The sequence below is a fragment of the Bos taurus genome, chromosome 22 (genome assembly GCF_002263795.3).
Source record: "Bos taurus isolate L1 Dominette 01449 registration number 42190680 breed Hereford chromosome 22, ARS-UCD2.0, whole genome shotgun sequence".
In the NCBI taxonomy this organism is placed as follows: Eukaryota; Metazoa; Chordata; class Mammalia; order Artiodactyla; family Bovidae; genus Bos; species Bos taurus.
In genome coordinates this window covers 56607989-56623665 of record NC_037349.1, presented here as the reverse complement: position 1 = coordinate 56623665, position 15677 = coordinate 56607989, and the positions used below count along the sequence as shown (strand labels likewise).

Genomic DNA, 15677 nt, shown 5'->3' with positions numbered 1-15677 from the left:
ACACACATTCACAGATGACTCAGAAAACATGGACACGTTTGTTTTCACAGGTAGCAGGTCTCTCAGAGAAAGAAAGGGAATTAATACTTATCACTGAACACCTCTGATGACCCCACCCATAAGAATAAGACCCAGTTTCCCCCTCAGTCAGTCTCTCCCATCAGGGAGCTTCCATAAGCCTCTTATCCTTCTCCATCAGAGGGCAGACAGACTGAAACCACAATCATAGGAAACTAGCCAACCTGATCACATGGACCACAGCCTTGTCTAACTCAATGAAAGTGTGAGCGATGCCGTGTAGGGTCACCCAAGATGGACAGGTCATGATGGAGAATTCTGACAAAATGTGGTCCACTAGAGAAGGCAATGGCAAACCACTTCAGTAGTCTTGCCTTGAGAACCCCATAAACAGTATGAAAAGGCATAAAGATATGACACTGAAAGGTGAACTCCCCAGGTCAGTAGGTGCCCAATACGCTACTGGAGATCAGTGGGGAAATAAATCCAGAAAGAATGCAGAGATGGAGCCAAAGCAAAAACAACACCCAGTTGTGGATGTTACTAGTCATAGAAGCAAGGTCCAGTGCTGTAAAGAGCAATATCGCATAGGAACCTGGAATGTCAGGTCCATGAATCAAGGCAAATTGAAAATAGTCAAACAGGAAATGGTAAGAGTGAATGTCGACATTTTAGGAATCAGTGAACTAAAATGGAGTGGAATGTGTGAATTTAACTCAGATGACCATTATATCTACGACTGTGGGCAAGAATCCCATAGAAGAAATGGAGTAGCCCTCATAGTCAACAGAAGAGTCTGAAATGCAGCACTTGGATGCAGTCTCAAAAACGACAGAATGATCTCTGTTCATTTCCAAGGCAAACCATTCACTATCACGGTAATCCAAGTCTATGCCCCAACCAGTAATGCTGAAGAGGCTGAAGTTGAATGGTTCTATGAAGACCTACAAGACCTCCTAGAACTAATACCCAAAAAAGATATCCTTTTCATTATAGGGAACTGAAATGCAAAAGTAAGAAGTCAAGAAACACCTGGAGTAACAGGCAAATTTGGCCTTTTAGTACAGAATGAAGCAGGGCAAAGAACGCACTGGTCATAGCAAACACCTTCTTCCAACAACACAAGAGAAGATTCTACACATGGACATCACCAGATGGTCAACACCGAAATCAGATTAATTATATTCTTTGCAGCCAAAGATGGAGATGCTCTATACAGTCAGTGAAAACAAGACCAGAAGCTGACTGTGGCTCAGATAATCAGTTCATTATCCCAAAATGCAGGCTTAAATTGAAGAAAGTAGGGAAAACCACTAGGCCATTCAGGTATGACCTAAATCAAATCCCTTACGATTATACAGTGGAAGTGAGAAATAGATTTAAGGGACTAGATCTGATAGACAGAGTGCCTGATGAACTATGGACGGAGGTTCATGACATTGTACAGGAGACAGGGATCAAGACCATCCCCAAGAAAAGGAAAAGCAAAAAAACAAAATGGCTGTCTGGGGAGGCCTTACAAATAGCTGTGAAAAGAAGGGAAGCGAAAAGCAAAGGAGAAAAGGAAAACTATACCCATTTGAATGCAGAGTTCCAAAGAATAGCAAGGAGAGATAAGAAAGCCTTCCTCAGTGATCAGTGCAAAGAAATAGAGGAAAACAATAGAATGGAAAAGACTAGAGATCTCTTCAAGAAAATTAGAGATACCAAGGGAATATTTCATGCAAAGACGGGCTCAATAAAGGACAGAAATGGTATGGACCTAACAGAAGCAGAAGATATTAAGAAGAGGTGGCAAGAATACAGAGAAGATCTGTACAAAACAGATCTTCACGACTCAGATAATCACGATGATGTGATCACTCACGTAGAGCCAGACATCCTGGAATGTGAAGTCAAGTGGGCCTTAAAAGCATCACTATGTTCAAAGCTAGGAGAGGTTATGGAATTCCAGTTGAGCTATTTCAAATCCTAAAAGATGATGCTGTGAAAGTGCCGCACTCACTATGCCAGCAAATTTGGAAAACTCAGCAGTAGCCACAGGACTGGAAAATGTCAGTTTTTATTCCAATCCCAAAGAAAGGCAATGCCAAAGAACGCTCAAACTACCCCTCAATTGCACTCATCTCACACGCTAGTAAAGTAATGCTCAAAATTCTCCAAGCCAGGCTTCAGCAATACACGAACTGTGAACTTCCTGATGTTCAAGCTGGTTTTAGAAAAGGCAGAGGAACCAGAGATCAAATTGCCAACATCTGTTGGATCATCAAAAAAGCAAGAGAGTTCCAGAAAAACATGTATTTCTGCTTTATTGACTATGCCAAAGCCTATGACTGTGTGGATCACAATAAACTGTGGAAAATTCTGAAAGAGATGGGAATACCAGACCACCTGACCTGCCTCCTGAGAAACCTATATGCAGGTCAGGAAGCAACAGTTAGAACTGGACATGAACAACAGACTGGTTCCAAATAGGAAAAGGAGTACATCAAGGCTGTATATTGTCACCCTGCTTATTTAACTTATATGCAGAGTACATCATGAGAAACACTGGGCTGGATGAAGCACAAGCTGGAATCAAGATTGCAGGGAGAAATATCAACAACCTCAGATATGCAGATGACACCACCCTTATGGCAGAAAGTGAAGAAGAACTAAAGAGCCTCTTGATGAAAGTGAATGAGGAGAGTGAAAAAGTTGGCTTAAGGCTCAACATTCAGAAAACGAAGATCATGGCATCCAGTCCCATCATTTCATGGCAAATAGATGGGGAAACAGTGGCAGACTTTATTTTCCTGGGCTCCAAAATCACTGCAGATGGTGATTACAGCCATGAAATTAAAAGACGCTCACTCCTTGGAAGGAAAGTTATGACCAACCTTGACAGTGTATTAAAAAGCAGAGACATTACTTTGCCAACAGAGGTCTGTCTAGTCAAGGCTATGGTTTTTCCATTAGTCATGTATGGATGTGAGAGTTGGACTGTAAAGAAAGCCGAGTGCTGAAGAATTGATGCTATTGAAGTGTGGTGTTGGAGAAGACTTTTGAGAGTCCCTTGAACTACCAGGAGATCCAACCAGTCCATCCTAAAGGAGATCAGTCTTCAGTGTTCATTGGAATGAATGATATTGAAGCTCAAGCTCCAATACTTTGGCCACCTGATGCGAAGAGCTGACTCATTTGAAAAGACCCTGATGCTGGGAAAGATTGAGGGCAGGAGGAGAAGGGAACGACAGAGGATGAGATGGTTGGATGGCATCACTGACTCGATGGATATGAGTTTGGGTAAACTCAGGGAGTTGGTGATGGACAGGGAGGCCTGGCATGCTGCAGTCCACAGGGTCACAAAGAGTTGGACACGACTGAGCGACTGAACTAACTGAACACCTTATGTCTTCTCTCACCACCCTGTTGTTATCCAAAGGGTGAGGAGTCAGTGTTAGGGAGGTCTGGTGATAAACCCGTGCTCACGCAGCTCGTGTGTGGAACCGGGATTCAAATCCAGGGCCCCGTGAGCTCCCGGCTTGTGTTCGCTTCCATCCCACTCCCGGCAGGGTAGGAGGGACGGTTCACCCTGTACCAGGACTACAAGCAATGAACTTGCAGTGTCCTCTGTAAGTAGTTCCAAGTTCCCTGTCCCGCTGCTGGAGGAACGGGCAGCCCTGGGGGAAGGGCCAGCAGGAGCCCACGGCAGCTGCCTGCGTGCAGGCTAAGCTGCTGAGGCTTTAGCCTTTGAAAGTAGCTTTGTCCTGTAGAATTAGGGGTCTGTGCTGACTGCAGTGTTGAGCACTTTAAACGCTGTGTCTGTGGTCACTGTATGTGCTGTGTTTGCATTCGCCTGCCGTGTCAGTGATGACCAGATGGCAAATCTTCAGTTTAGAATGCCCGGTTATATTCCTGCGGGGAAACGGACATGCTTGTGAGTTGTGATGGGGTGGAGGGGGCCCACGTTTCTTGCACACGCACTCGGGTTTGTATTTCTGTTTGGTGCAGTACGGAGTTTGTATTTCCTTGTCTCCTTAGGAACTTATGCTGTGCTATTTGATTAAACCCTCCACCATGACTGACAAGGACATGGAGTCACCCGAATGTATGAAACAAATTAAAGTTCAAGTAAGTGAACTCGGAGCCAAGTTGATGTTATCTGGAAGGCTCTGCCCGTCGCGCTGTGTCTGTCCTCTGGAAGGTGTGGGCCCCAGACAGGACAGGATCAGCGCCTCCCTTCCGCCCTCCGAGACTCTTCCCTGCTGAACCCAGCCTCGCTCCCCCTCAATCCCGTGGCCCTGCAGCCTCGATGCCCTCTGGTTTCTGTCCCCAGCGCTCAGCCAGAACCACCTGCACTGCTGGCCTGGGGCCAGCCTGGCCTCTCCTGGTGCTCAATCCCTAAGACATGGGTCACGGACAGCTTGCTGCCCCACTGAACTTCTGGTTGGCTCTGGGGCCTGGGCCAGGCTGAGGCTCCCCTATCTTCCTGGAGGGTGTTTCTCTGCTGGGGCTGCCAGTCCACCCTCCAGTGGCCCAATCTTGGTTAATATTTCTGTCCCTCCTTGTTCCTGCCCCCCACGCCCTGCTGGAGGCCTGCGGAGTCTGTCTCCAGGGCCTCATCCGGCTGTTTGTCCTTACTGTGTCCACAGGGTTAGCTTTTCAGTAAATACCACTCCAGCCCCTGGAGTCCCTTCTCTGTGCTGACCCAGACACACCAGAGCCGTCACGGACCCAGTTTTGTGTCAGACGTTGGGTTCACACCAGCGCTCCCTGTTCCTGAAATGTGCTGCCAAACAGCTACCGCTGCGGCCAGGGGAGCTCTTAGAATCCCAGGGTGCTGCCCGTAGGTGTTGTTTCCACGCTGGGTTTGCCACATTCACGTTCCTCCCACGTTTAGTTGAAAGAAACAGGAGCAGGTACCGTCCCTGTACAGACAGGCAGCTGTGAAACATCCCTGTGATGCCGTGTGTCTAGCGTGTTCGTGTATTTCTGCTTCCAAAATTCAGCCGCCTTTGTGTTTGGATTGGTTCCAGGAGGTGATTCTCAGCCGCTGGGTCTCTTCACGGGAGAGGAGTGACCAGGACGAACTTTAACAATTCAGCCTCAGGTTTCTAATCTCACTGGCAGATACCACTGAGCTTCCCGCATAAACCAAATTCAGGCAAGGTAAAAAGTCCTTTCGTGGTGATCGCCCTTAATGTAAAAGTTGTAAAGGGCATGGCGCTCCCAGCACCAGAGAGTGTTAGTATTTTAAAAGTTACAACTCACGGAGGAAATTGGCCCTGTGCAGGGACCACAGGTTCTGTCCTTGGATTGCTCGCTCACCGACCCCCAGCCTCTCGCCCTGGCACCTCAGCGGTTCTGGGAGGCGGACTCTCCCAGCAGCAGGGAACTTCCATTAGTCTCTGATTTTACCTGAAACGGTGGTTTCACAGCAGGCGGCTCAGCCCTGTGCACCTGCCTCTTGTTACCCACATCAAGTCTGTCCTGGAGGAGGGTGCTCTGAACAGGTCTCAGCTCTCCAGGAACTTCAGCCAGTTACCCCAACACGGAAAATTCCATGTACTGTCTTCCAAGGATTGCTGTGTCATAAGAAGAATTTTAAAACAAGTTACCTCGTTATTTTTCAGTGACCTCATGGGCGGGCGTGTTGTATAGAGCACACAGCAGTATGGGCTAGAGGAGAGTTGTATATTGCTTCACCCAACTTGTTACGAAATAAAAATATGTGGTGAGAAAAATGAATCGAGGTGTTTGGTGAGTGCGATTAATATTTCATAAAACACACTAGACGAAGTAAGTAAAATTACGTTGTTTAAAAAAAGGAAAGGAAAACATAATTGTGTAGATGACAATGAAGAGTGTTACCTGAGGGCCAGGAGTGAGTCGGGATGAGTGGGCAGGGCCAGTAAGCAGTGTCTGAGATTCAGTACCCAGATCCACGCCCCTGGTGGGAAGGCTTCTCCTTGGCACTGACTACCCTGGAAGCAGACAGTTAAGAACCATCTCTGGAAGCCATGAGATGGGAAAACCAAAGCAGGCCTGTTTGCATTCCTCTTACCTCGGTGTTGGAGCTCCTGATGACTGAAGTTCTGCTTGAGGCTGTGTGTGCCACACGCTGCTTCTCTTCTGCTCCTGATCCTACTCTCGAAGCCAGATGGTTAAGTCTGCGTCTTCCAGATTTGGCGTCCAGATGATGGAGCTCTGTTCACCCCCTCCCCACTTCAGACCAGTAGTGCCCAGTGTGAAAGCACTCTTTGTTCTTAATTAGTAACAGGACAAGTTGGTCAGCATTTTTATCATCCACCTTGCTTACTCCAGGCTCTCTTAGACATAGACTTGGCTTTGAATCATCACTTTCTCGAAACCTTGACAAGTCAGCAAAAAAATTTCCAGAGCCGTCTCCTTCCTATTTGGTTTATCCTTCATGAGGCCGTTTCTTTCCAAGCCTAATCAGGGCATTGAATGCCTTAATGGTAGACACTCTTGTCGTCATGAATCCTTCACCAGAGGATCATCCCCCTCTCAGCTCTCCAGATACTGTGTCATCAGTTAATAGCCTCGAAGATTGTGGTGACTCCTTGGAATAAAGGCTCCAGAAAAGGTGTAGGAAAGCGTGAGGACCACAGTTATGACTTGTAACTGAAAGCTCCGGAAGGATGCCTGCAAGCCTTGAGGGAACGATTCTGCACCATTGTATATGGTTTGAACACTGGGAAACCAGCCGTGCACTCTGAGCATCAGAGGAAGATCCACCAGCCAAGGTCAGAGACAGCCCTGGAGTAGATCCACCAGCCGAGGTCAGAGACAGCCCTGGAGTAGATCCACCAGCTGAGGTCAGAGACAGCCCTGGAGTAGATCCACCAGCCGAGGTTTGACACAGCCCTGGAGTAGATCCACCAGCTGAGGTCAGAGACAGCCCTGGAGTAGATCCACCAGCTGAGGTTAGACACAGCCCTGGAGTAGATCCACCAGCCGAGGTTAGACATAGCCCTGGAGGAGACACGCCAGCCGAGGTTAGAGACGGCCCTGGAGTAGACACACCAGCTGAGGTTAGAGACAGCCCTGGGGGAGATATGCCAGCCGAGGTTAGAGACAGTCCTGGAGGAGTTACGCCAGCTGAGGTTAGAGACCGCCCTGGGGGAGATACACCAGCTGAGGTTAGAGACAGCCCTGAGGGAGATACACCAGCCGAGGTTTTGGTTTACATCACCCTCAAAGTCTCCAGCTGAAAGCAGGATCAGCTTACCTGTGGAAGCGTTAGACCTAACGCCTCTTTCTTACCTTCTGAAATAAATGTACAAGATGGCATTTGTTTGGAGTAGGAAATGGCAACCCACTCCAGTATTCTTGCCTGGAGAATCCCATAGAGGAGTCTGGCAGGCTACAGTCTATGGGGTCTCAAAGAGTTGGATGCAACTGAGCATACATATGCTGTGACTTTTTTTTTTTTTTTTTAAAGTTGAGTTTCATCAAGATAGGAAGTTGGCTCTGTGATACAGCCACCTTCAGCAGTTTCTGGGGTTTGCCACTGCAGCCTGCCCACCCGGCCTTCAAAGCATCAGACTCACATGCTTCTTAAATCTCGCAGGCCTTCCAGGATAGCTTAAAAACCAAAGTCTGTCACCAGATCCTCACTCCGCGTCGCTTTTCTAACTCGCCCTCTGAGCCAGAACGGGCTCAGCGGCATCATGCTGACTGGTTTGCGTCCAACTCGACCACTTACTGACTGTGAGACCCTAACTTTGGTTTCTTCATATGTTAAGAGGGATTAGTGTTACCAGCATACACACACAGTGGAACAGACTGTTCAGCCACAAAAAGGAATGGATACGGACCCGTGCTCCAACACAGATGGACCTGAGAAACATTATGCCAAGTGAGAAGCCGACACGAAAGGTCACATACTGTGTGATTGCAGTCATAAACACAAGTACATACATCCATACAGAACTCAGATTGGTGTGGTCACCAGAGCCTTCAGCGAGGGAGGGATGGGGAGGAACTGGTTAGTGGGTACGGACTCTCCTTTCGGGGTGATGAAATGTTCTAGAACCAGATAGAGCTGCTGGTTGTACGACACTGAATGTGCTGCTGCTGCTGCTAAGTCGCTTCAGTCGTGTCCAACTCTGTGTGACCCCCTAGACGTCAGCCCACCAGGCTCCCCCGTCCCTGGGATTCTACTAAATGCCATTAAATTGTTCAGAGTTTTTATATCTTTGTATTTTACATAAAAATAAAAGTTAAATATCATTAACATGATGTGAATCTCACCTCAGTGAAAGAAAGTAAGAATAATGATACAATGTTACTGGGAATTCCCTGGCAGTTCCGTGGTTAGGACTTGGTGCTTTCACTATTGTGGGCCCAGGTTCAGTCCCTGCTCGGGGAACTAAGATCCTGCAGAAGCCGTACACCGTGGCCAAAAACAAGAATGATGTCACTGACCCCAGCAGGTTGCTGGAGGATGCGGTAGGTCGATCCGTGCCAGGTTCTTGAGCTCAGCGCCTGGCCTGCAACACCCTTCAGCGCTTTGCAGCTGTGAGGGTTCATTTGGGGGTGGGGGAGTAGCCGCATCTGTAGAGCCACAGTGCACCCCATCCGTGACGGCTGTGATAATACTTGTTGATGATGGTTACCATAGGTGATCCTCTTAGCTGCAGTTCTAGAAGCTGGCCTTTCCTCATCTCAGCTCCAGACTGTGAGGGAAAATGATGGCATCTTTGCCATCCCTGTCCTAGAGTTCCCTCATAAAGAGATTCAGTTCTCTTAAAAAAAAAAAAAAAAAGAGGAGCTAAGATGACGGAGGAGTAGGACGGGGAGAACACTTTCTCCCCCACAAATTCATCAAAAGAACATTTAAACGCCAAGTAAATTCCACAAAACAACTTCTGAATGCCGGCAGAGGACATCAGGCACCCAGAAAAGCAACCCAAGTCTTCGAAAGGAGGTAGGAAAAAATATAAAAGACAAAAAAAGGACAAAAGAGGGAGGGGTGGAGTTCCGTCCCGGGAAGGGAGTCTTAAAAAGAGAGAAGTTTCCAAACACCAGGAAACCTTCTCACTGCCGGATATGTGCCAAGCCTTGGAAGCACAGAGGGCAACATAACAGGGAGGAAAAATAAACAAACAATTAAAACCTGCAGATTGGGAGCCCTACGGTAACTCCCCCAGCGGAGAAGCAGCGCAGACACCTGCACACGCCACTAGCAAGCAGGAGCTGGGCAGGGAGGCATGGCACGGGCTGCATCGCTTAGGGTAAGGATCTGGCCTGAATACCCCGAGCACTATCTGAGTGAAATAATTTGGGCTAGCAAACCAGACTCTGGGATATCTACCACGCGAAAAGCCAGCCCTAACCTAAGACACCGCCAGGCCCACACACGGAACAAAGGACTGAACAGAGATAGCCAGTTGCAGACCATCCCCCCACCCCACCCCCACCCCCCCGCCCCTGCCGGTGACAGGCAGCCAGAGCCGGAAGGGGGCAATCGCAGCCCCAGAGAGACATTATCTATAAAACTGTCAGCAGGCTTTTTTGCTAACTAAAACTTCTTGGGGGTCTAGACAATCAACATCCGCCTGAGAAGGTGTGCCGGTTGTACACCTAGATAACCAAGCAGCAGGGAGGTGATAAGTCGCAGCAATCGCGCGCGCCAAACACCTCATCACCTGAGCTGCTCGGACCTGGGAGGTGCAAGCAGCCCAGGGCCAGCCATGGATGGTTCCCGGCGATGCAACCTAGAGCCTGAGCAGTGTGGGCAAGGAGGCTACACGTGCCATGAGCGGGGGCAGACCCAGTGTGGCTGAGGCACTGCGAGCACACGCCAGTGTTATTTGTTTGCAGCGTCCCTCCCTCCCCACAGCGCGACTGAACAAGTGAGCCTAAAAAAAAAAAAAAAAAGTGTCCACCACCGTCCCCTTTGTGTCAGGGCAGAAACCAGACACTGAAGAGACCAGCAAACAGAAGAAGCTATAACAGAGGGAACCACCTTGGAAGCTACAGGCAATAGATTAAAACCCTGTGATGTTTTATCAATGGTGCTGTATAGAAGGAGAAGTTTTGAAGCTACTGTAAAAATAAGACTGATAACTGGAAGCAGGAGGCTTAAGTCCAAACCCTGACTCCAGGGAACTCCTGACTCCAGGGATCATTAGTTGACAGGAGCTCATCAAACGCGTCCATACCTACACTGAAACCAAGCACCACACAAGGGCCAACAAGTTCCAGGGCAAGACATACCAAGCAAATTCTCCAGCAACACAGGAACACAGCCCTGAGCGCCAAGATACAGGCTGCCCAAAGTCACCCCAAAACCATAGACATCTCATAACTCATTACTGGACACTCCATTGCACTCCAGAGAGAAGAAATCCAGCTCCACCCACCAGAACACTGATACAAGCTTCCCTAACCAAGAAACCTTGACAAGCCACCTGTACAAACCCACACACAGTGAGGAAACGCCACAATAAAGAGAACTCCACAAACTGCCAGAATACAGAAAGGACACCCCAAACTCAGCAATTTAAACAAGATGAAGAAACAGAGGAATACCCAGCAGATAAAGAAACAGGATAAATGCCCACCAAACCAAACAAAAGAGGAAGAGATGGGGAATCTACCTGATAAAGAATTCCAAATAATGATAAGTGAAATTGATCCAAAATCTTGAAATCAAAATGGAATCACAGATAAATAGCCTGGAGACAAGGATTGAGAAAATGCAAGAAAGGGTTAACAAGGACCTAGAAGAAATAAAAAAAGAGTCAATATATAATGAATAATGCAATAAATGAAATCAAAAACACTCTGGAGGCAACAAATAGTAGAATAACAGAGGCAGAAGATAGGATTAGTGAACTAGAAGATAGAATGGTAGAAATAAATGAATCAGAAAGAAAAAAAGAAAAACGAATTAAAAGAAATGAGGACAATCTCAGAGACCTCCAGGACAATATTAAACATTACAACATTCGAATCATAGGGGTCCCAGAAGAAGAAGACAAAAGGAAAGACCATGAGAAAATACTTGAGGGGATAATAGTTGAAAACTTCCCTAAAATGGGGAAGGAAATAATCACTCAAGTCCAAGAAACCCAGAGAGTCCCAAACAGGATAAACCCAAGGCGCGAAACACCCCAAGACACCTATTAATCAAATTAACAAAGATCAAACACAAAGAACAAATATTAAAAGCAGTAAGGGAAAAACAACAAATAACACACAAGGGAATTCCCATTAGGCTAACAGCTGATCTTTCAATAGAAACTCTTCAAGCCAGGAGGGAATGCCAAGACATACTTAAAGTGATGAAAGAAAATAACCTACAGCCCAGATTATTGTACCCAGCAAGGATCTCACTCAAATATGAAGGAGAAATCCAAAGCTTTACAGACAAGCAAAAGCTGAGAGAATTCAGCACCACCAAACCAGCTCTCCAACAAATACTAAAGGATATTCTCTAGACAGGAAACACAAAAATGGTGTATAAATTCGAACCCAAAACAATAAAGTAAATGGCAACGGGATCATACTTATCAATAATTACCTTAAACATAAATGGGTTGAATGCCCCAAACAAAAGACAAAGACTGGCTGAATGGATACAAAAACAAAACCCCCTGCATATGCTGTCTACAAGAGACCCACCTCAAAACGGGGGACACATACAGACTGAAAGTGAAGGGCTGGAAAAAGATTTTCCATGCAAATAGGGACCAAAAGAAAGCAGGAGTAGCAATACTCATATCAGATAAAATAGACCTTAAAACAAAGGCTGTGAAAAGAGACAAAGACGGTCACTACATATTGATCAAAGGATCAATCCAAGAAGAAGATAAAATAATTATAACTATATATGCATCCAACACAGAAGCACCGCAATATGTAAGACAAATGCTAACAAGTATGAAAGGAGAAATTAACAATAACACAATAATAATGGGAGACTTTAATACCCCACTCACACCTATGGATAGATCGACTAAACAGAAAATTAACAAGGAAACACAAACTTTAAACGATACAATAGACCAGTTAGACCTAATTGATATCTATAGGACATTTCATCCCAAAACAATGAATTTCACCTTTTTCTCAAGTGCACATTCTCCAGGATAGATCACATCCTGGGCCATAAATCTAGCCTTGGTAAATTTTAAAAAAATTGAAATCATTCCAAGCATCTTTTCTGACCACAGTGCAGTAAGATTAGATCTCAATTACAGGAGAAAAACTATTAAAAATTCCAACATATGGAGGCTGAACACGCTGCTGAATAACCAACAAATCACAGAAGAAATCAATAAAGAAATCAAAATTTGCATAGAAACGAATGAAAATGAAAACACAACAACCCCAAACCTGTGGGACACTGTAAAAGCAGTTCTAAGGGGAAAGTTCATAGCAATACAGGCATACCTCAATAAACAAGAAAAAAGTCAAATAAATAACCTAACTCTACACCTAAAGCAACTAGAAAAGGAGGAAATGAAGACCCCAGGGTTAGTAGAAGAAAAGAAATCTTAAAAATTAGGGCAGAAATAAATGCAAAAGAAACAAAAGAGACCATAGCAAAAATCAACAAAGCCAAAAGCTGGTTCTTTGAAAGGATAAATAAAATTGACAAACCATTAGCCAGACTCATCAAGAAACAAAGGGAGAAAAATCAAATCAATAAAATTAGAAATGAAAATGGAGAGATCACAACAGACAACACAGAAATACAAAGGATCATAAGAGACTACTATCAACAATTATATGCCAATAAAATGGACAACGTGGAATAAATGGACAAATTCTTAGAAAAGTACAACTTTCCAAAACTGGACCAGGAAGAAATAGAAAATCTTAACAGACCCATCACAGGCACAGAAATTGAAACTGTAATCAGAAATCTTCCAGCAAACAAAAGCCCAGGTCCAGACGGCTTCACAGCTGAATTCTACCAAAAATTTAGAGAAGAGCTAACACCTATCCTACTCAAACTCTTCCAGAAAATTGCAGAGGAAGGTAAATTTCCAAACTCATTCTATGAGGCTACCATCACCCTAATACCAAAACCTGACAAAGATCCCACAAAAAAAGAAAACTACAGGCCAATATCACTGATGAACATAGATGCAAAAATCCTTAACAAAATTTTAGCAATCAGAATCCAACAACACATTAAAAAGATCATGCACCATGACCAAGTGAGCTTTATCCCAGGGATGCAAGGATTCTTCAATATCCACAAATCAATTAATGTAATACACCACATTAACAAATTGAAAAATAAAAACCATATGATTATCTCAATAGATGCAGAGAAAGCCTTTGACAAAATTCAACATCCATTGATAAAAACTCTCCAGGAAGCAGGAATAGAAGGAACATACCTCAACATAATAAAAGCTATATATGACAAACCCACAGCAAACATTATCCTCAATGGTGAAAAATTGAAAGCGTTCCCTCTAAAGTCAGGAACAAGACAAGGGTGCCCACTTTCACCATTACTATTCAACATAGTTTTGGAATTTTTGGCCACAGCAATCAGAGCAGAAAAAGAAATAAAAGGAATCCAAATTGGAAAAGAAGAAGTAAAACTCTCACTATTTGCAGATGACATGATCCTCTACATAGAAAACCCTAAAGACTCCACCAGAAAATTACTAGAACTAATCAATGATTATAGTAAAGTTGCAGGATATAAAATCAACACACAGAAATCCCTTGCATTCCTATACACTAAAAATGAGAAAACAGAAAGAGAAATTAAGGAAACAATTCCATTCACCATTGCAACAGAAAGAATAAAATACTTAGGAATATATCTACCTAAAGAAACTAAAGACTTATATATAGAAAACTATAAAACACTGGTGAAAGAAATCAAAGAGGACACTAATAGATGGAGAAATATACCATGTTCATGGATTGGAAGAATCAATATAGTGAAAATGAGTATACTACCCAAAGCAATTTATAGATTCAATGCAATCCCTATCAAGCTACCAACGGTATTCTTCACAGAGCTAGAACAAATAATTTCACAATTTGTATGGAAATACAAAAAACCTCGAATAGCCAAAGCGATCTTGAGAAAGAAGAATGGAACTGGGGGAATCAACCTACCTGACTTCAGGCTCTACTACAAAGCCACAGTCATCAAGACAGTATGATACTTGCACAAAGACAGAAATATAGATCAAGAACAAAATAGAAAGCCCAAAGATAAATCCACGCACATATGGACACCTTATCTTTGACAAAGGAGGCAAGAATATACAATGGATTAAAGACAATCTCTTTAACAAGTGGTGCTGGGAAAACTGGTCAACCACTTGTAAAAGAATGAAACTAGAACACTTTCTAACACCATACACAAAAATAAACTCAAAATGGATTAAAGATCTAAACGTAAGACCAGAAACTATAAAACTCCTAGAGGAGAACATAAGCAAAACACTCTCCAACATACATCACAGCAGGATCCTCTATGACCCACCTCCCAGAATATTGGAAATAAAAGCAAAAATAAACAAATGGGACCTAATTAAACATAAAAGCTTCTGCACAACAAGGGAAACTATAAGCAAGGTGAAAAGACAGCCTTCAGAATGGGAGAAAATAATAGCAAATGAAGCAACTGACAAACAACTAATCTCAAAAATATACAAGCAACTCCTACAGCTCAATTCCAGAAAAATAAATGACCCAATCAAAAAATGGGCCAAAGAAATAAATAGACATTTCTCCAAAGAAGACATACAGATGGCTAACAAACACATGGAAAGATGCGCAACATCACTCATTGTCAGAGAAATGCAAATCAAAACCACTGTGAGGTACCATTTCACGCCAGTCAGAATGGCTGTGGTCCAAAAGTCTACAAGCAATAAATGCTGGAGAGGGTGTGGAGAAAAGGGAACCCTCTTACACTGTTGGTGGGAATGCTAGTTACTAGTACAGCCACTATGGAGAACAGTGTGGAAATTCCTTTAAAAACTGGAAATAGAACTGCCTTATGATCCAGCAATCCCACTGCTGGGCATACACACTGAGGAAACCAGAAGGGAAAGAGACACGTGTACCCCAATGTTCATCGCAGCACTGTTTATAATAGCCAGGACATGGAAGCAACCTAGATGTCCAACAGCAGATGAATGGATAAGAAAGCTGTGGTACATATACACAATGGAGTATTACTCAGCCATTAAAAAGAATTCATTTGAATCAGTTCTAATGAGGTGGATGAAACTGGAGCCTATTATACAGAGTGAAGTAAGCCAGAAAGAAAAACACCAGTACAGTATACTAACGCATATATATGGAATTTAGAAAGATGGTAACAATAACCCTGTGTACGGAACAGCAAAAGAGACACTGATGAATAGAACAGTCTTTTGGACTCTGTGGGAGAGGGAGAGGGTGGGAAGATTTGGGAGAATGGCATTGAAATACGTGTAATATCATATATGGAACGAGTCGCCAGTCCAGGTTCAATGCATGATACTGGATGCTTGGGGCTGGTGCACTGGGACGACCCAGAGGGATGGTATGGGGAGGGAGGAGGGAGGAGGGTTCAGGATGGGGAACACATGTATACCTGTGGCGGATTCATTTCAATATTTGGCAAAACCAATACAATATTGTAAAGTTTAAAAATAAAATTTTAAAAAAATTTA

General features: G+C 44.4%; 1 protein-coding gene and 1 long non-coding RNA gene across 3 annotated transcripts in view; both read left to right on the top strand.

Annotated features, from left to right (window-relative positions):
- Nucleotides 1-5106, top strand: part of PPARG-TSEN2 — a 214416-nt gene extending 209310 nt beyond the window's left edge. For both annotated transcript variants that reach the window (NR_003096.1, NR_003097.1), the window contains 2 exon segments: nt 4042-4131; nt 5037-5106. This is a non-coding gene — a long non-coding RNA (PPARG-TSEN2).
- The window catches only part of TSEN2 (tRNA splicing endonuclease subunit 2), a 43151-nt gene extending 38045 nt beyond the window's left edge, over nt 1-5106 (top strand). Inside the window, 2 exon segments of the mRNA NM_001042477.1 lie at nt 4042-4131; nt 5037-5106. Of these exon segments, the coding sequence (NP_001035942.1) occupies nt 4042-4131; nt 5037-5096 (150 nt within the window). The 3' untranslated portion in view covers nt 5097-5106.
- Nucleotides 5107-15677: the final 10571 nt, after the last annotated feature.